Source organism: Miscanthus floridulus, chromosome 14 (genome assembly GCF_019320115.1).
Source record: "Miscanthus floridulus cultivar M001 chromosome 14, ASM1932011v1, whole genome shotgun sequence".
Lineage (NCBI taxonomy): Eukaryota > Viridiplantae > Streptophyta > Magnoliopsida > Poales > Poaceae > Miscanthus > Miscanthus floridulus.
The window spans coordinates 50,828,143-50,847,407 of record NC_089593.1 but is presented as its reverse complement, the minus strand read 5'-3'; the positions used below and the strand labels follow the sequence as shown (position 1 = coordinate 50,847,407).

General features: G+C 48.9%; 3 protein-coding genes and 2 pseudogenes across 3 annotated transcripts; 1 reads left to right on the top strand and 4 right to left on the bottom strand.

The window, feature by feature from the left end:
- Positions 1–511: 511 nt before the first annotated feature.
- LOC136504983 (uncharacterized) lies at positions 512–1,714 on the bottom strand. The gene has a single exon (XM_066500036.1). It carries the CDS (start codon positions 1,712–1,714, stop codon positions 512–514), a length of 1,203 nt encoding a protein of 400 aa, XP_066356133.1.
- Positions 1,715–4,114: 2,400 nt separating this feature from the next.
- On the bottom strand, positions 4,115–4,651 carry LOC136502638 (transcription factor HY5-like; annotated as a pseudogene).
- Positions 4,652–6,131: 1,480 nt separating this feature from the next.
- LOC136502818 (UPF0481 protein At3g47200-like) lies at positions 6,132–7,417 on the top strand (annotated as a pseudogene).
- Positions 7,418–10,676: 3,259 nt separating this feature from the next.
- LOC136503429 (uncharacterized) lies at positions 10,677–11,652 on the bottom strand. The gene is made up of 2 exons (XM_066498512.1): positions 11,317–11,652; positions 10,677–11,237 (listed from the first exon to the last, which is right to left on the bottom strand). Exons 1-2 carry the CDS (start codon positions 11,650–11,652, stop codon positions 10,677–10,679), a joined length of 897 nt encoding a protein of 298 aa, XP_066354609.1.
- A 618-nt stretch (positions 11,653–12,270) lies between these two features.
- LOC136506163 (protein ALP1-like) lies at positions 12,271–13,630 on the bottom strand. The gene is made up of 3 exons (XM_066501278.1): positions 13,121–13,630; positions 12,802–13,027; positions 12,271–12,716 (listed from the first exon to the last, which is right to left on the bottom strand). The coding sequence occupies exons 1-3, from the start codon at positions 13,628–13,630 to the stop codon at positions 12,271–12,273; spliced, it is 1,182 nt and encodes a 393-aa protein (XP_066357375.1).
- Between the last annotated feature and the right edge of the window lie 5,635 nt (positions 13,631–19,265).

Genomic DNA, 19,265 nt, shown 5'->3' with positions numbered 1-19,265 from the left:
CATCCTTCTTTTGCTCCTTCTTCAAGGGTTTTTTTGTTCTTAGGAGTTTTCTTCTTCTTCGCTGCCTTCTTTTTCTTCCCCTTGGATGGTCCAGCATCATCACCTGCGCACTCTGTCCGCTTCCTGTACATGCAATTTTTTAGTAAATAATAGTGAATAATTGAAAGTACAGATAACAGAAAACAATTGAAACTAAAGATAACCTTTTCCCCTTCTTTGTAGCAGTTTCACCATCTTCTCCAACCATGTCAACCTTGCATGTCTTCGCGAAGTGTCCAAAACTTCCACACCGTTTGCATCGCACTTTCTTTTTGTTGGCATTTTTCTCTAGACAACCCCTTTGCCTTTGCACCTTTGGCCGACCTGGTGCTCTTCACAGCAAAGGCGGGTAAACCTTGAACCCAAGATTAACTTCTGGCCACTGGGACCTATCCGTCATTGGTTCAACTCTTCCTTCATAGGCTGCTCTGAACCTAGCAACCGAGTAATACTCATGCACAAAGTCAGCTATCTACATACCTCTGTTGGACAGTATCCATGCCAAGGCATGCTTGCATGGCTTGCCAGTTATCTGCCATTCCCTGCATGAGCAATTTTGATTTTTTAGATCCACCGTATGCCTCATCTGGTTATTCCATTCATCAAGTAGTGTGACCTCTGCAAAATCCTCATCACTAACTTTCACCTTGACAACCTTTAGATTGTTGCTAATAAGATTCAAATCCTTCATAACACTTGGTAGGATTCCATCTTGCCATTGCTGTCCAAGCTTCTTTCTAATGTACATTTTCTCTATTATCAGCTCTCTTATCTTGTCAACTAACTCATGGAGATGAAGGCCTTTCAAGTGCTTGATCTGAGCATTGAAACTCCCAGACACATTATTAGTTAAATAGTCACATTTGCTGTCCTCAGCAAAGCCACATCTGTACCATATCCTACCATGATGCTCTTGAAGGTAGTCAATTGCCTCTGGAGCATACACAAAAAGTTTCTTCATGTGCCACTTAAACATATAATCTGTGTAGCTCCTAGCTACAGGGTACATATGATCAGTGAAAACATCCCCTGAGTAGTGTTTCATGAAGTTGTTGTACATGTGTCTCATGCACTCCCTGTTTTTAGCTTGTGGGAAAACAGTCCCTACAGCTTTCTCTAATACTTTATAGGCATCTGAACATAATACTAGTCCTGGTGGGTCTCCTATAACTTTGTGCAAATTCTCTAGGAACCACGTCCAGTTGTCCTCAGTCTCTGAGTCAAAAATGCTATATGCTATATGGTACAACCAGTTATGTCCATCAACACCTGTTGCTAAAGCCAACTGTCCAGTATATTTTCCATGTAGAAAAGATGCATCTACTCCTATGAAGGGTCTACAACCAGCTAGGAATCCATCAATGCATGCCTTCAAAGCAACAAAAACCCTCTTGAACCTATTCTTGTCACCAATCTTCTCTAACTCTATCTGTACATGACTTCCAGGTGAAGTTTGTTCAAGTTGAGCAGCCCAATTGAAAAGAAGTTGGAAGCTTTCCTCATACTTACCATGAATTTGATCCAAGGCAACCTTCAATCCAGACCACGCTTTTGAGTACTTCAGCTTTATTCCAAAGTCACCCTCCAATTTGTCTCTTGCATCCTTTGCTCCCTTAGTTGGATTCTTCTTAACCCAATCTCCAAGCCTATCAGCACACCAGCCCTGAGTAGTCATTTTCCCTTCTTTAAGCTTGGTGGTAGGACAATTATGCTCTGCAGGAAGGACTTTGATCTATAGAAAGGCAGATAAACATATAAATGCATTTGCAAATATGTACATGATTAAAAAAGAATAGAACAACTAAAAAGATCTAGAAAAATGTACCTTTATAGTTTTTTTATCAAATATAGTGGAAGCATGTACTCTCCAAGGGCATCCCTCAGTAGCACACCTTGCTATAAATCTTGACTTGTCTGTTTTGTAACCAACAACAAAGGCAAACCCAGTCTTCACAGCATAGTGTCTTATTGCTTTCCTGAATGCAATGATATCAGTAAACAACTGCCCCTCCACTATTTTTGGGTTCTCAGGATCTTGTAGTACATGGACCTCCAGAGGGTCAGCATCATCCACCTCTACCTCAACATGGACAAACTCATCAAATGGCTCAACATTGTGAGTTGTATCAGTAGTAGCATAAGTGTTAGCACTGTCAGATGACTTTGCAAACTGAGGAGTAGGTGGCACTGTATCATACATGCCCTCATCATCAACACCCACAAATTCTTCAGCATTATCAAACATATCAGGCTCCCTAGCTGGCTCTATGTCAGCAGCTACCTCTGGATTCTCAGGAGCAGCACTATTGGGTTCTTTAGGCATGTTAGCAGCTGCCTCTACTTGTCTATCAGGATCTCTATGTGCCTCTAACTGAACATTTGCATCATCAGCAGGAACCACACAGAGAGGCTCCAGTGCGTCAAATTCAGCTTCCACACAAATTGCCCTATCGAAAACACCTACTACAACCTGGCAGCTCATCTCCTCCTTGTACATTTCAAATAAATCAAGCATTTGTATCTCATTAACTAATCTGGCATCCTCATTCAATCTTTTGTCAAAGAACCAAACTATTGGTTTCTGGTTACTACTCAGATTCAATTCAGTTGCCAGAAATTTCAGCAGCAAGTCAAGTGTCATGGACCCATACTCCACATTCCACTTAAATGTATGGCCTTTTGTGTATGATTTCCTACCAGCCATGTCTTTGGACGCAAATCCTTCCACTTTAAACTCTACCGAAAACATGCCATCCCTACCATGCAGTAAATCGAACCCCAAATCAAAGTGTATACATGCACGATACATCGATGCCACCACACAAATCAAGCCTAATCCCATACTGTGATGACCACAACAAGGCAAAGCAGAAGGAAAGGGTACCTGGTGGCGGTGTTCTCCATCGTAGCCGCACCAGCGCGCGGCGTGCCCAAATCCACCGACGCCATCAGGCCGCCTCCATCGCCCCCACCGGACGCACGCTGGTTAGGATTTGTCGCCGTCGCCTCTAGTCGCAAGCTGACGCCTCAATCGCCGCCGACGCCTCCAAATCGCCGCCGCCAGAACGTGGTTAGGGTTCATTGGACAGAAGAACTGGAGTAGAGAGAGGAAAGGAACACCAGCTTCAATCCTGCCTTATCCACTTAACCAGGGGCAATACGGGGCAGTACACAAATACGATGCCTGCAAGTGGGCCCAGGTACATTCCAGGCGTAGAAAAGGGCAAGGGTGAGGGAGAAGCAGAATTGTAATGGCAAATTTACAATAACGTGAATTGTAGTGGTGGTTTTCAATGGTTGGAAAATTGTAATGGCGAGAAACCAAAAATCCCTATTTTTTTGGAATTTGATAAACAATATCTGTTGGACTCAAATCTAAAAGGATTAAGTTCACTTTTGGCACATCAACTATTGTGTCGGTCTAATTTTAACCCTCAACTATAAAACCGTCTATTACCGGTACCACAACTGTCAAAACCGTTCACTTTTAGCACCTGGGCGGGGGCAAGGTTGTTTTGACCGACGTTGAGCAGTTTTGACACGCAACCTCCATCTCAGTGACATGTGGGGCCCACACGTCCTGGACTCACATGCTATAAACATATGTTTTTACATAGCAATGGGGGTACTAGCGACCTGCTGGCCACGCTGCGGGCCGCGGCGGCCCCCCATGACCATCTCAGGAGCGGATGCACGACCGACGCTGATTCACAGTCTTTGCGGCGTGGAGGCCGCTGGCCGCTGGTGAGGCGATGGGCCAACGACGAGCACGATTGGGCGTAGGCGTGGCCGGCATGAGCATGGAGGCACAACCGAAGCGGATCTGCAACCTACATGGCGCAGAGGCCGCTGGTCGCCGGTGAGGTGATGGGCCGACGACGAGCGCGACTGGGCGGAGGCGCGACCATCTCGGGCGCGAAGGCATGACTAGCGTGGATCCGCAGCTTGTGGGGCGCGATGGCACGACCATCGTGGCTGCGGAGGCACGGCAGCGGCGACTCGCGTGACAGCGGCCGTCCAACAATGGTTAGATCAAGTGAGCACGAGCACAAACCAGGTCCCTCTCCCATTCTCATCAACTCTTAGTGAAGTGGTGCTTCTTGCCGCCGTCTCCGCTCTTGTCGCCACCGCCACCGCCGCTGCTCCTCTTGCTCATGTGCGCCATCGTGTTCTTTAGAATCTGCGCGGCGGGAGCACCAGGGGGTCTGTCACTCAGAACGAGAGGAACGCTTTGGAGCTTAGATCGAACCGCGGAAACGAATGGGGGGTGGACGGAGGTAGGCGAGGCAACACCTGGCGGAGCGTGTTGTTCTGGTTCTGGAGCGTGGACACCCGCTACTCAAGCTCGGCATTACGGAGCTCCAGGTCCTTGGCCTTGGCCTCCAGCTCTGTCAGGTACGCCTTCTTCCGCTCCCGCGCCTGCTGCGCGGACACGCGGTTCCGAAGCAGGCGCTTCAGTCGGTTCTACTCCTTGTGCCCCGCGGTGCGGCCACGCTTCTTCTCGGCTATCGGAGGTTGCGCCCCCGTGGCCGCCGCCAGCTGCCCCCTGCTTGCCGTCCTCCTTAGGGCGCTCATCCGCGCCCGACGAGGCCGACGCCGACGCACCGCCCATCTCCGGCACTCGCCGTATCTCCTCGTCGCTCTCCACCCTTGTAGTGGCATGCGTGCAATGGTAGGCGGCTGCGGCGGGGATGGAGGCGGGGGAGGAGGAGGAGGAAGGACCATCGCCGTCGTCGGCGGAGGTGGATGCGGCGGAGGTGGCCGACCGTCGCCTTGCCGAAGAGCTTGAACCCTACGGCGTCGGCGTCCGGGAGGTGGCTGGCCATGGCTCGGGGTTGAGGTCGGAGCGGGAGGTGGGGCCCAGGGTGGGTAGGGGACGCTGACCGGTGCCGGGTTTTATACACGGGTTTTATCCCTCCCGTGCGTGCGTCTACGTGGCGGTCAACGTCAGCGTGTCGGGTCAAAACCAGGTACACATCGGCATGAAACAGCCACAACCGTGTCTAGGTGCCAAGAGTGAATGGTGTTCAAACTTGAGGTTCCTGAACCAGACGGTTTTATAGTTGGGATCAAAATTAGACCAACATGATAGTTAAGGGGCCAAAAGTAGACTTAATCCAATCTAAAAATGTCATATCATTTGGAGTTGCACTAATCCATCCCGAGCTTTTGAATGTGTCATGCATGATGTTCCTTGCCTAGAGTGCAACCGTTCCTATGGCTTTGTTTAGTTCCAAAAAGTTTTCCCAAAAAGTGCTACAGTAGCCATCACATCGAATCTTGCGATACGCATATGGAGTATTAAATGTAGACGAAAAAAAACTAATTGCATAGTTTGGTTGGAAATCGCGAGACGAACGTTTTGAGTCTAATTAGTCCATGATTGAATACTAATTGCCAAATAAAAACGAAAGTGCTACAGTAGCCAAATTTTCAAATTTCGCCCAACTAAACAAGGCCTGTATCTCCATGCTACCCACCATTTGGGTTTTCATCAAAGCGTACGCCTATATGGCTATATATAGCTGCAGTTCTCTACCTTTCATTTTATTCCTATCTGTGCATCTCTTTCACGGCTTCTGCTATTATGTGCTTGTTTAGTTCTCAAAAACTTTCCTAAAAAGTGTTATAGTAGTCATCACATTGAATCTTATGATACGTGCATAGAGTATTAAATGTAGACGAAAAAAAACTAATTGCACAGTTTGGTTGGAAATTGCGAGACGAACGTTTTGAGCCTAATTAGTCCATGATTGAACAATAATTACCAAATAAAAACAAAAATGCTACGATAGCCAAATTCTCAAAATTCGCAAAGTAAACACAGCCATATCTTCTTTCCGAAAGCCTGCATGTGATCCCAGTCAGTGTCACATCGTTTGCAGCGTTGCTGGTATTGCAAAGAACCCCAAGCAGAACATTGTCGTCTTGTCTCTGCACCGTACCCTGCAGCTATTCCCTGGTCGTGCTCACTTTGCCCGCTTGGCTGCTTCTGATTGTATTCCATATATACATTCAGGCTTCAGCAGCACACAGCAGCTCATGCTCAAGCAGAACAAGTGTCTCAGGAGTGGAGAAGCTAAAGGAAATTAATGACGACACGCCGGCGTAGTAGCATTGGGGAAAGCGTATGGATGGCAGAGGTGGAGAGGGAGGTTGCCGACGGCTGGGCGTCGGAGGAGTCGTCCGCGCGGTGGCGCTGTCAGTGCATCTACCCTGTGCCAGCGTGCATCAAGGATCTGAACCCCAGGGCGTACCAGCCACAGGTTGTATCGCTGGGCCCGTTCTACCACGGGGAGACCCACCTGCTCGTGCACTTCCTGCGCCGCGCGCGCAGGCCGCTGGCAGATTTCGCTGCCGCGGTGGCTGAGGCCGAGGGGCTGGAAGGCGCGTGCCAGGGGCTCGGCGACGAGTGGCGCATTCAACCAGCTGCCACTGCTGCTCGTCCTCGAACGCCTCGTCGCCGTCGAGAGCGCCAAGAACGGGGTACGTAACGTAACCTGTGGTTGATAAATTGTGCAATCAAATGGTTCTTTATTTTGTCTTTTACTTTTGGCATGCATGTATGTATAGCAAAAAAACAAAGTGAAAGCAGCATTAAAAAAAAAACAAAGTGAAAGCAAGTAACTTATTTCGTGCAGAACGACGACCTGATCAACCGGTTAGTGCTTCTAGTTCCTTTCCCCGACGTCGTGGCCGCTGGCGACCGGCGTGGGCCTCGTGCTGCACCCGCTGGACGTCCTCCGCCGGAGCCTCCTCCATGGCCCGAGGCCGGCCGGCCCACGGGCGCCGCCGGACGCGTCGGTCCCGACAGACGACATCGTCATCCGGTCGGCGGAGGAGCTGTACGAGGCGGGCGTCCGGTTCAAGCGCAGCGCGACGAGCAGCCTCCTCGACATCCGCTTCCACGACGGCACGGGCACGCTCTACCTCCCGTCCATCGCCGTCGACGACACCACCGAGTACATGCTCCTCAACCTCATGGCCTTCGAGCGCCTGCACGTGGGCGCCGGGAACGACGTCACCGCCTACGTCTTCTTCATGGACAACATGGTGGAGTCGGCGCGGGACGTGGCCCTGCTCACGTCGCGGGCGGATCGTGCTCAACTCGCTGGGCAGCGACGAGGCGGTGGCGAAGATGTTCAATCGCCTGTCGAGGGACGTGGTGCTGGAGCCGCAGAGCGCGCTGGACGACGTGCACCGGGAGGTCAAGGCTTACTGCCGGAAGCGCTGGAACCAGTGGCGCGCCAACCTGGTGCACACCTACTTCCGGAGCCCCTGGTCGTTCCTCTCCTTCACCGCCACCGTCTTCCTCCTCGTCCTGGCCATCACGCAGACAGTCTACACCATCCTGCAATACTACAGCGGCAGCAGCTAGCTACCTTGCCCGACGAGAGCGTCGAGTTTTATTTTTTTCATTCATCAGCTATCGCTATAGCTTTCTTTTTTTCCGAAAGGACGGCAAAAGCTTTGCCGCGATTTCTATTAGATGATGAAAGAAAAAAAAGGCAAATGCCCACCTAGTTTTTTGAGCGAAAACTGGGTCCAAAAACCATACAACTCAGGAGAGTGCTCCACTCGTCCTAACAACTTTTGAACAACTGTCACAATTCACGCCACTACTTGTAACTTGGACGCGTCTAATCAACTAACAACACCCACCCAACTAAGACACCTCAACTAGAGAAAGACAACTTGGATAACCGTAGGGAGCACCGAGCACCAACACCGAGCATTGTCACTGTAGGAGAAGCACCATGACTGACGACAAAAAGGTTCACAACGGAATCTGGATCGCCTAGCAAAGCCTTCAAGAAGGAAACGACGCCAAGAGCGTCGACAAGCTAGCCCAACGAGGGAAGGTTTTCACCTGCGACATCCAACGCGGTAGGAAGAGAGGTAGTAAAGGACACCTTCAAAGAGGGCACGTCATCCGCAGATGTTGCCGTCCAAGCTTTCGCCCCGACCTCATGCTTCTTCCATATCCGCCGCCGCCGGAGTCCCACAGAGGTAGCCTGACCCGAGGAACCAGCCCGAGCAAGGGAAAGGCAGGTGGCGGGGAGAAGAGGGCCGGGATCAGAAGAAGCCGCAGTCACCCATCCCACCACCGTCCCAGCCCCCGGCAAGCGGTCCCAGCGTCAAAACCCGCCATGCAGAGCCTCCAGCATCCCCATTATGAACTTCCGCCATCAGCACGCCGGATCCAGCAGAGGAACGCCAGCCTCGACCAAGGAGGCCAAGGCCGACTGCAACCACTACATCCGTTCCCAGCCCCACCAGACCCGAAGGGTGCTACGGCGGGCCACCGCCCCCGACGTCGGTGAAGGCCAGAGAGCACCTCCTCCGCAGATCCAGGGCGGAGAGTGCTGGCTCCGTCCACCCCGGACCGGGTGTGCCGTCGGTCGAGTTCCCCTTAGAGCACGCCGAGGAGCCCCCCCGGGAGAGACACGACAACAGATCCTGGCCTGGGAGACAGATCAGGAAGGGGAGGGAGGGGTCCGCCCGCCCCAATGCCAGGAGCGCCGCCGGCCGAGGTTCCCCTTGAAGAATCACGCCGGAACCCAACGGACTAGCCCGAAACACGCCAGCACCACCCCCACGCCGCCGAAGCCGGATCTAGCCGGCGGGGAACTAGATCCACCCACAGAGAGGCCGGATCTGGGCCGCCAGCCACCACCATGAGAAGCGTGATGACGGCGCATGTTATCACCGGGAAAGGGATAGGGATGGAGAGGGAGAGGGAGGGAGACACCCGGCCACCGCCGTCCTTGCCCTCCACTGGAGCTCCGGCGGCGAGCTCTGACGGTGGCCGAGACAGTGAGGATGTAGGGAGGGGCCCGAAGGCGGGGGCGACGGCGCCGCCCGAGTCACCCTCAGGGGAGAGCGACGCGGGGGCCGAAGGGGTATGTGGACGGGCCTTCTTGGACTTGTCCGCTATAGCTTTCTTACTCTCTAGTTCTGAACTTCTATGACTTCTTGTACCTATCCAATAATAATGCGTGCCTTTCTTACATCAGTAGCCCCTCACATTGGACTTGTGAAAACTTGATTGAAGCGACGCATTCGTTATCGCCAGCAAATCTATAGAGGAATGCCAATTCCATTAGGGCAGCTCCAATATTAACACCTCAGCGGACTCATAGAAATCTACGTTAATATTTTGCTTACGTGGAAGAGAGAGAATAGAAAGAGAGAGAAAGCTAACTCTTAGGTAGCGTTTGGTTGAGAGGCGAAATGGAATGGGATGGTCCTGACTCTGTTTTCTGGAATAGGATGGTTCCTATTTCTGTTTGGTTAGTAGAATGAGATGATCCCTGTTTTCTGTTTGGTTAGGAGGATAAAGTGAGACGGAGTGATCCTATCTCATGTTTGGATGAAGGGATAGAGACAGGATATCTCCATATGATCACCTCCCTCATAATGTAGGTATTCTTACCACTTTTTATATTGAGAACATATGAGACTGTGATGGATGCCAATGTACTTGATAGCAAACAAAGAATTGATGATACTTTGAATTCCCCTCGTGAAAAAAGTTTGCTCGTGCTGTGGACACCATTTTAAGCAACGGAGTGTAGCTTTGTCCTCTAGAAAGAGTGCAGAACTAGAGCCTACTGGAGCGTTTGGCTCACCAAAAACTTACACAGAGTACTCTGTAGTATGTCAAGTGGACGAGCCTTTGGAGCCTAAAGATATATACCACCAAACTGACTACAGGTCTAATGAGCGAGATGGTCTGCTACAGATGGCATCTGACTCTGAGATTGAGGTCCCTTGTGCCAATGATGTGAAAAGTTCACAATCTCGTGAAGCCAGTGTTATGGACGAAGACTTACAAGAAGATGCAGCTTGTGAGCAACCCGTTCTTCCTTCCCCTGTGGTGATCAAGGAATTTGGAATAATTGTCAAGAAGGAGCCCAGTGTTGAAGACACCTGCAATACATCTTCGGCGTGTCCTGCTGTGGATGATCATCCAAATAGCGGAGGTGATGTGGGCCAGACGGAAGAAAAAGAAAGCCTATCCAGAAAATGGGCACCCCGTCATGATCCTGTGCTTGTTATAGAAAATTCAGGTTTAGAAGGTAAATTTTGCTTCACAAACTGGAATGATTGCCTCTACTGCCACTTCTTTTCAAATGATAAATTATATGATTGGATGAATAATCATGCAGATGCTGGTATTTCACAAATTCCAGTTATGCCAAGTGATGAGCTACCACAGGTTCCTGGTGAGATTGAACCATCTCAGAGCACAAATGAAGGCAACGCTGATCCAAATGAGGGCTATCTCATCAGAGAAGTGTGTCAGCAGCTGATCCACATACAAATGAACTGGTGCTAGAGAATGCTCATCATGGTGCCAAGACTACAGGTCATGCCAAGTTCTTGGACACAATAGAAGTTCAAGGCTCATACATAACAGTTCTAAGCCTTACAAATAGTATAAGTTTTAACCTACCACATAATATACAAACACATGATAGTAAATTCAAGGCTAGTCACAATATATAGTTCGAGCCTTGGAATTAGTTAACCATAGCTAATTGTCTCATGTGGTGCAAGCAAAAGAAGCATTGAATTCCCTATTTCACTGTCTTGGGAACCTTGCAAGCAAAAGAACCATTGAAGCCCCTATTTCACTGTCCTGGGAACCTCTCAGAGACAAACATAGCCACCCACATCAACTTGTGGTCAAAAGGAAGGTTGTAGAATGCGCGTCCCATGTCTTTGTTGGCCACCAAATACTGGTAGTACAGATTTAACTGGGCGGCATCGAAACCTGGAAGGTTAATCAACATGTTGAATAGATCATCTGGTAAATCATTGGTGGGCTGTGGTGGGGGTGCAGCACAGGCCTTCTCTATAGCTTCAGCAAGTCTGTCACCAACACGACTGATTACAGCAATCAGCCCATCCTCTTCATCCCCACCAATCCTAGCTTTCTTTGGCTTGCTTGCTGATGAGGTAGCCCCTTGATTAGAAGGAGAGGGAGTGGCCTCGCTCTCACCATTTGCATTCAACTCACTCACAGCATTTGCATTCAGGTCTTCATTTTCAGTGTTAGCTTCTTCAGTACCTAATGCAGAATTTGAGTCCTTGGCAAACTTTCCTGTTGCCATACTATTTCCAAAGATTGTCCGCATCTCACCATAGTTTGGACGGCGCTTGTTCAAGAATTCAGCATCAGCCTTGTGATCCTACAATGGATAAATGGAAGTTTAGTTAGAAGCAAACAATTAGAGCTTAACATGTTGGTTAAGTTTTTTGCAATTATACCTTAACATAGTCATTGTAGTGCTCCTCATCAAGAGTGATAATGAAGTTGTCCTCATCCCAACCAGTAGCACTCACTTTCCTAAGCTTGGTCATCTTTGCAAACTTCCTTTGTTGTGTCTTCAAATGATTTTTAACTTGCTCCCCAGTTTTCATGGTCCTGAACTTTTCATTGACAGCTTTAGCACAAGTGTTCAAATGGACTTTCTTAAAGCCAGAACATGTCTTTGTGCCACTAGCCACCAGATTGGCTAGGTGAGTTAGCATAAAAGCGGTCTCTGGTGTTGTCCATACAGCATGTCCATTTGTTCCCCCAACTTCCTCGTTCAGGTCTGCCATGACCTATCATATACAAAACCAGGAAACACAAATGCCACTTGAGAAGTTATTTATTAATTGTTTCTGGTAGACAAACAACACAGGTACAGGCACCAACTTGACGGACAAGAAAGAGAGAAAACCAGCGCCAACGTAGAAGACAAAGAAAGCCAACGAGACAAAAAAAAATTAATCCACATTTTCAATTATGAATTGTTGCTGGTGTGTCACCGCCAGTGAAGCCTGCATCTTTCGACTGCAATAGGAAGAAGGATTGGACAGCAAGAAAATTACTGCAGACTGAGCAAAATAGTGGAGACAAAAAATTCAAAGGAAACACAGCTGCAGACTGAATATCAAACCCTGAAACTTGAAACAATAATTCACACGTAACATTATTGAACTAAATTATGTGCTACTATGCAAACAAAAGCATGTTTGGAATATGTCATACAAACACACTGAAACTTCTCAAGTTGCATGTTTCAACCAATAAATCTCAGCAAGGCATATGTCATACAAATTCCAGCGAGCTGTACATACATTTCAGCAAGCCATATGTCCATACAAATTAAATTCAGCACAGCTGATCCATAATTGTTTGTCTAAATACATAAAAATACATAGAGATACTATATATTAATTTGCATAATGGTTTTGACGGTCTACCCACATCTGATCCGCAATTGTTTGTCTAAATTGAACGGTTGCAGCATGCTCACTTGCTTGTCCAGTATATGATGTAGCATGGGTTTGCATTGGCCAATTCGAATCTTGAATGATGAACTCATCAATCCCATCTGCTATGACAAAATTATGGACTATGCAGCAAGCTACAACAATATCTACTTGAGTTTGGAAAGGGAAGAATGGAGTTGCATCATCAAGAATTTTGAATCTCCTCTTAAGTGAACCAAATGCACGCTCTACAGTCACACGAAGAGACGAGTGCCTAAGGTTGAATAACTCCTTCTCATTTTGGACCGGATTATTCCCCCACTCATTCAAATGGTACCTAACTCCACGGAAAGGAGGCAAGAATCCCGGTTTGGCTCCATAACCGGCATCAACAAGATAGAATTTGCCTAGCATATTGTAGAAAAGGAGATCACATTTCGAGTTATCAAAAATTGGCATAACGAAATTAAGTTAGTGATTTTTTTTTGTTACCTTGTGGAACACGAAGGCCATTAGGGCGTTCTAAAGCATCTCGCAAAACTAAAGCATCATGTGCTGTGCCTTCCCAACCAGCCAAGACATAAGTAAAACGTAGATCGAAATCTACGGCTGCCATTACATTTTGAGTTGCAAAGGATTTTCTACCACGAAACGAATGCTCCAAATCTTTAGGAACAGATGCTCTTATGTGTGTACCATCAATAGCTCCAATACAATCCTAGTTTATGTTCATCAAAGTAAAAATTAATTAGGGGCCAACACAAGGTTACATAATTTAAATGTGAAACAAAGGTAGGGATAAACCTCACACCTTAAAATAAGGATCCCACCGATAGTTTCCGGCAATTTTGGACGGAGTTTGCAATGATGGGGGCCTAATAAATTCTGTTCGTAGCTCTCCAATGGCATGAAGGACATTGTTGAAATAGCGGCTTACTGTTTCTCCTGACCTATGATAATTAGTGCCAACTAACCTATTTCTAAGGTTGTGCCCTACTATATTTAGAAACATAGCCACCTGTTGCTCAACACACATATGAGTGGTATCTTGAAGCAACCCTCGATCTCTAAAAAGGTTACAAAATCGATAGAAACATGCTCTATTAAGTCTAAGCATGTTTACACAAGTTGTATCATCCTTCCAAATGCAAGTGTCTAGGTATTCTTGTCTAATTCTATCCCTTTCCTCAATTGGCGCATAAGTAATACCAACTCTACTGGCACGTCTTTTTCTCTTTCTAGACTGAATAACCGTGGCCACCATGAACAAGAACATATATGCAGCAGCTGAACAAACTAGAACCTTGGTTCTCTGATCCATCTACAATGCAACAATCAAAGAAAGAAAAACAATATTGTCATGTCATGCTCAAACACAGATCAGAAACATGAGGTAACTTACTAGCGCTACAGCGTAGGGAAAAAAATTCCCATTGGACTTTGCTGATGGAAAAAGTATGATTGCCAGATTTGCTATGCCTGTTGTTTGGAAAATGACAGGGGCTACAATCTCCATTGATTGAAAATTGCCTATGCTTCTGCTGAACTGAATGTTCCTAAAGTTCAACACTGTGAACTGAAAACCTATAGTAGTTCAACACTTCAAATGATGAAAATGCACCTGCAGCAGAGCTTTTAGGTAGCTTGACAAGGAAGCCTCAAAATGCCAACCAGTCTCCGTTTTGCATGAACCGACATGAAAAACTGGACTATCAACTTGCAACCAATGCAATTTCTATTTCACTATCACTATTCTACAAACAGAGAAGTAAAATGTTCAGATTGTTCGTCTATGATGACAGAACATGTGATGGCTACAAAGAAGGAATGTTGAATTTTGTCTTCACATCTTTATAAACCCTTTTATCACATAATTTACTTCACACAGTGGTCTACTGTAATATTCACCTTAAGAGATTAACAGCAACCAAATCAGCATAACAAAAAAAATGTTTTGGTGGGTTCTCACTGCATTTATCAGATGGAAGCACACCTAAATGAGTCCATTAGGTTATCTCAACTAAAATGTTGGAAGTGCTTTCTCAACTCCAAGGCACAACTGATGGCACTTGACTGGAGGCAAAAACAAAAATCTGCTAATGGAGATCACAAATCTTGAGCAAATCCATTGTGTTAGGGTTTGTATACCTTGGGCAAATCACAAATCTGCTAATGGAGAAGGAGGATGGAGCTGCCGGACGTGTGCCGCACCGCCGCCGCCGACCACAGGCCATGCCGCCGCTGCCGACCACAGCCTACGCCGCCGCTACGAGGGCTCGTGCCGCGCCGCCGCCGTGGGGGCCCGTGCCGCGCCGCCGCCGTGGGGGCCCGTGCCGCGCTGCCGACGCGCCGCCTGGTGCCGCGCCGCCGTCAAGCGCTGTGGCCCCGCATCCCGCGCCGGTGATGGATGCGTCGTCGCCGAGCTGTCGCCCGCTCGAGCCTTTTTTCCGAGAGAAGAAACGGAGTCACGGTGAGTGGTGAGAAGAAAGCAGGGACCGCCTCCGTCCGTGTAAAAAAGTGGGACGTGGAGTCAAGGAATCTGAGGGGAATATGCTAGGTGGGATATCTACGTCCCTGGGCTGACTCCCATCCAAACAGCTCAAATCCCAGGTCCATCCCATCCCACCCCTTCGAATCCCTCCAACCAAACACACGGTTAATCCCACGCCTAGCTTGAACAAAATACGAGGCATTATTCGGTCCCACTCCCACCCATCCCATCTCATTCCTCTTGCTCTTTGCCATGAAAGCGCCCGACCTAGGAAAAGATGGGCAGCGTCGATCAGAGCGAGTTGCGGGGCGGAGGCGGGGCGGCGCCGGCGTCGGATTGAGCCACAGTGGCGGCTGAGGCAAGGGGCAGCGGGGATGAGCCGCCCAAGCGAGCAAGGGCAGCTGCGGTTGAACAGGCGAGGGTGGCAGGTGGCTGTGCAGGAGTAGCTATGGAGGCGGCGGCGTGAAGAAGACGTGGGTTGGGAAAACAAAGTGGTGAGACCCATGGTACAGTGTTGAAGAGGCATATTGTTGAAGAAGCTATCTTTTATGGTTACTCTTAGATGATGTGTGGCAAAATATGAGCTAGCTAACTAGCTCAACTATTGAGGGTGCTCCATACAACAGAATGTGTGGCCATGATGTGTGTGAGCCCAATGGCGAAAGTGGTCAACTTTAACACCTAGAGCCACTATGAAAGTGCGTATACCATCCGCACCGGGTCAAAATACCATGAATGCTAGGTCTGGTATCGGTAAATTATGAGACTAACTCATAAATGCATAAATTTAGATGACATCTTAATTCCATGCTTAACTACACAACATAATTGATGTAAACATGTATAATTGGCGTTGGAGCATGAGAAAAAAAAGATGTTATGTTAATGTATTGATCCTCTTGTGGCGCAGTTGTAAAAAAATCGACTTAATCAATTAATCATTCATAGAATTTTCAGATTGGGGAGGTCAACATTAATCAAGAGATTGGATCTGAGAATGAAAAATTACATAACTAAAACTCGGCATCAAGTGTCTGCAGTATGCTACTCTGCTTGCTGGCTTTCTGCCAACAGGCAAGTAGGTGACGATCGTGCCTGCACCCTGCACACGCCGCTTGCCGGTTAGCGTGGCAGCTGTTGCGAGCACCGGCCGCACGGGCTACCCGTCCACTTGCCCAGTGGCCAGCCCCCCAAGCGGACCAGGGTTCTTAGGAACGCTTGTGGTTGTGTGACTAGGCCGGTTGGGAGTATAAAGATTTTAGCACAATATCTAGGCCACTTTAGATCGGTCCAAAAATTTAAAGATACTATAAGAGGTGTTTTAGGGCATGTTCAGGTCCATTAACACTAAAAATTAGCTGGCTAATAGCTAATAGCTACTAATTTTTAGCTACTTAATTTTTAGGTTAGTTGAAGGTGCATATGAACTATTAACACATATTAGCAACTCCAAACCTGTTTATGCAACTAATAGTTAGCAACCCTCTAACTAATAATTAGCAGGTCTGTTTGATCCACTGGTACTAATTTTAGCTGTTAATTTTTAGTGCTAATGAATCTAAACATGGCTATGGTCCGGTGGCTCTAGACCAATATCCGCCCCTACGTGAGGCCATCTTCTTGACATTATACACAAAGAGTATGATAGTGGGTGGTCCGAATTATATATATAATCATTCATAGAAGTATCTTAGGCCGCGTTTGGTATAGATTTATGGACAGCTTCACGAGCTGTTTTTCAGCTTTCTCCACCAAATGGGATGTTGCCGCTCAGCTTCAAGGGTGAAGCCCCGCATTTTGCGCTGTGACATGCGAGGAGAGAGAGGAGAATATGAAAATACCGGCTTTGACCCAATTCATCTTACACTGGTGGGCCCCGGCATAGGGATGGTCTGCTTTGCCTTCCCGAAGCCTTCACGCAGGCATACAGCCTGTTCGACTGGGGCTGAAACGATCGTATACGATCGTGGATTATTACTGCTGGCTGATTTGATGTGAGAGAAAAATACTGTTCTGGCTGGAAATTTACGATCGTTTACGACCAAACGAACAGGCTGATAGCCGGGACGACGGCGCGAGGACCGAACGGCTGCGCAACCGCGCGTGGAGGGCGCAGGTGGCCCGCTTCGCTAGGTCGTCGGGGCGTGTGACGCTGTGCGGCGCGTCCGCGCGGGGAGGATGCGCGGTTCCGCCGGGTTACCGGGCGGCGCGTCCGTGCAGGGAGGCGCGGCTCCATCAGGTCGCCGTGCAGGGAGTGGCGCAGGAGGCATGGCTCTGCCGGGTCGCTCGCATAGAGCTGCTTTTGGAGCCAATACAAAAAAAACTTATTCATAGGTGAAGCTGGTGGACATAGTACTCCCTCCATTTGTTTTTATATATCATATTAGGATTGTCTTAAGTCAAATATTTCTATCCATTTCAAAAAAAATTGTACAAATTAAAAACTAGTAACATAAGTGTCGGATTCATAAACCTGAGGTCCCTCGCGGACCGACTTCCCCAAAGGCTCGGCCTAAGCAGACAACACGCAACTCACGGGCCGGCCCAAGTATCTGAACAGCAGGCTAGAAGGACGACCCAATCAACCGACCAGAAGGTCTGGCCGAGGAGGAGCAGCGCCCGCTTTCCGACTCCGGCCCACCTCTCCGACCGGAGCGCTCACTTCGGTCTTCAGTCGCCTCCGGACAGCCTCTCCGACCGGAAGGCCTGGCCAAAGCACCACTTTCAACTCTGACCCCACGTCTCCGACCGGGGTACGTAAAATCCTGCTCACTGCTCTTCTGTGACTGGCGCAGCCAGAGCCGACTGGAACTAACCGACCGGGGACGCCCGCTCAGAAAGGATCAGGCAACAGACGAAGAAAGCAGGGCAAGGCGCACAAGTCAAACCACGATACCAGGGGCCATGCCCTGTACACCTGCGGGAACAGTACTCTGCAACCGCCCTGACACAAACAGTGTTGTAGGCGCCTATATTTTCCCCTACAGTATTGTGGGCGCCATTAAAACCTCCATACGGTAAGGCTCCCCCGCATGCCTCTGGGCATCGACGGTGTTGTGGGCGCCGGGATTTACCGTACCGAGTGCACATGGTGAAACTCCACACATGCCTCTGGGCATCAACAGTATATGCAGGTACCGACATCTGCCATACCCAACACAAGGACGATGAAACCTCCCATGTGCATCTGACATCCAACAGTGTTGTGGGTGTCGGGATTTACCATACCGAGTGCACATGGTGAAACTCCTCACATGCCTCTGGGCATCAACAGTATATGCAGGTACCGACATCTGCCATACCCAAACAAGGACGACGGAACCTCCCATGTGCATCTGTCATCCAACAGTGTTGTGGGCGCCTACCATCATGTACCTGCCAGCGTGGGCAACAAGGTTTAGAAGCATACGTACTCTCTCCCTCGATGCGCTCTCTCTCAAGAAACTCAGTTGATTCAAGTCCATACAAGTTAATCCAGATCGATCAAGTTCCCTAGTACACAACCACAGAACCGCCAGGTTCGAACCTCAAGCACACACTTGAACACTTAGCTTATAGTAGAGCTCCTGTCGCTCTCGGCCCTTTCGACCGGAGCCGATCGGACCTCTTGTACCCTCATCTTTCTCCTTCTCGTTTGTAGCCCCACTGCAAACTTCGAGCACCTGGGCTCAAGAATAAAGTCACCGACCGACTCAAACTGGACATAGGGCACGTTGCCTGAACCAGTATAAACCCTGTGTCATTGAGTGCTAGGCTACGTCCGATCACAACGTACGGCAAAACTACAAATATTTACTTGTTGGTCACTATGCACCGATAGTTGGCGCCGTCCGTGGGGAAGACGTTGTATGTTCAACACTTTTTGGTCATCGGATGACCCACTTTTCCGCCACCCTCGCTGTGGCGGGCTCAGGCGATACGATTCGCTTCGGCTCACTCGAGTTTCCCACTCTCCCACCGTTTGGGATACAGGTTCCACCCGTCTTCGAGCCATCCTAGGCCTTCCTCTTCGGAAGCCTGGACTTCGTCGCCGACCGGCTTAGCGTACTACACCTCCGCGAGGAGGCTCTCGTTCCGGCGCCCATCGGAGGGGCGCCCTCCATCAGCTCTAGGATGCTCCACGACTTCGACGACGCTGCATCTGGGCTTCATTCCGAGCAAACTCTCTGCTTAAACCCCGCTGTGAGTAATGTACATGCTGTTATTTACTTACTATTCTCTATCTTCCATCGATTACCCAGAGAGACCCCATTGTCCCGTCGTGACCGCCATACGATCGGTTCCCCTACGGCCTCGCGTCTCCCGTGGACGCGTATGCCCGAGGGCACCGAAGGATGCCGACGCTGCCCCCTCTCACGTCTGAATTCGTGGGAATGGCGAGCTATGCACCCACCTGTTTCCTTGACCTCATGGATGACGATGGCGAGAGTGACGCATCTAGCATCGGCGACATGGCACCTAGCCA

What these genes read in the sequence shown, in the direction of transcription:
- LOC136504983 (XM_066500036.1), bottom strand. Translation starts at nt 1,714, where the DNA reads ATGACTACTCAGGGCTGGTGTGCTGATAGGCTTGGAGATTGGGTTAAG.
- LOC136503429 (XM_066498512.1), bottom strand. Translation starts at nt 11,652, where the DNA reads ATGGCAGACCTGAACGAGGAAGTTGGGGGAACAAATGGACATGCTGTA. An exon ending in ACTACAATGACTATGTTAAG is followed by an intron (nt 11,238 to 11,316) that starts GTATAATTGCAA and finishes TATCCATTGTAG; the next exon opens with GATCACAAGGCTGATGCTGA.
- LOC136506163 (XM_066501278.1), bottom strand. Translation starts at nt 13,630, where the DNA reads ATGGATCAGAGAACCAAGGTTCTAGTTTGTTCAGCTGCTGCATATATG. An exon ending in GGTGGGATCCTTATTTTAAG is followed by an intron (nt 13,028 to 13,120) that starts GTGTGAGGTTTA and finishes AACATAAACTAG; the next exon opens with GATTGTATTGGAGCTATTGA. An exon ending in TGGCCTTCGTGTTCCACAAG is followed by an intron (nt 12,717 to 12,801) that starts GTAACAAAAAAA and finishes ACAATATGCTAG; the next exon opens with GCAAATTCTATCTTGTTGAT.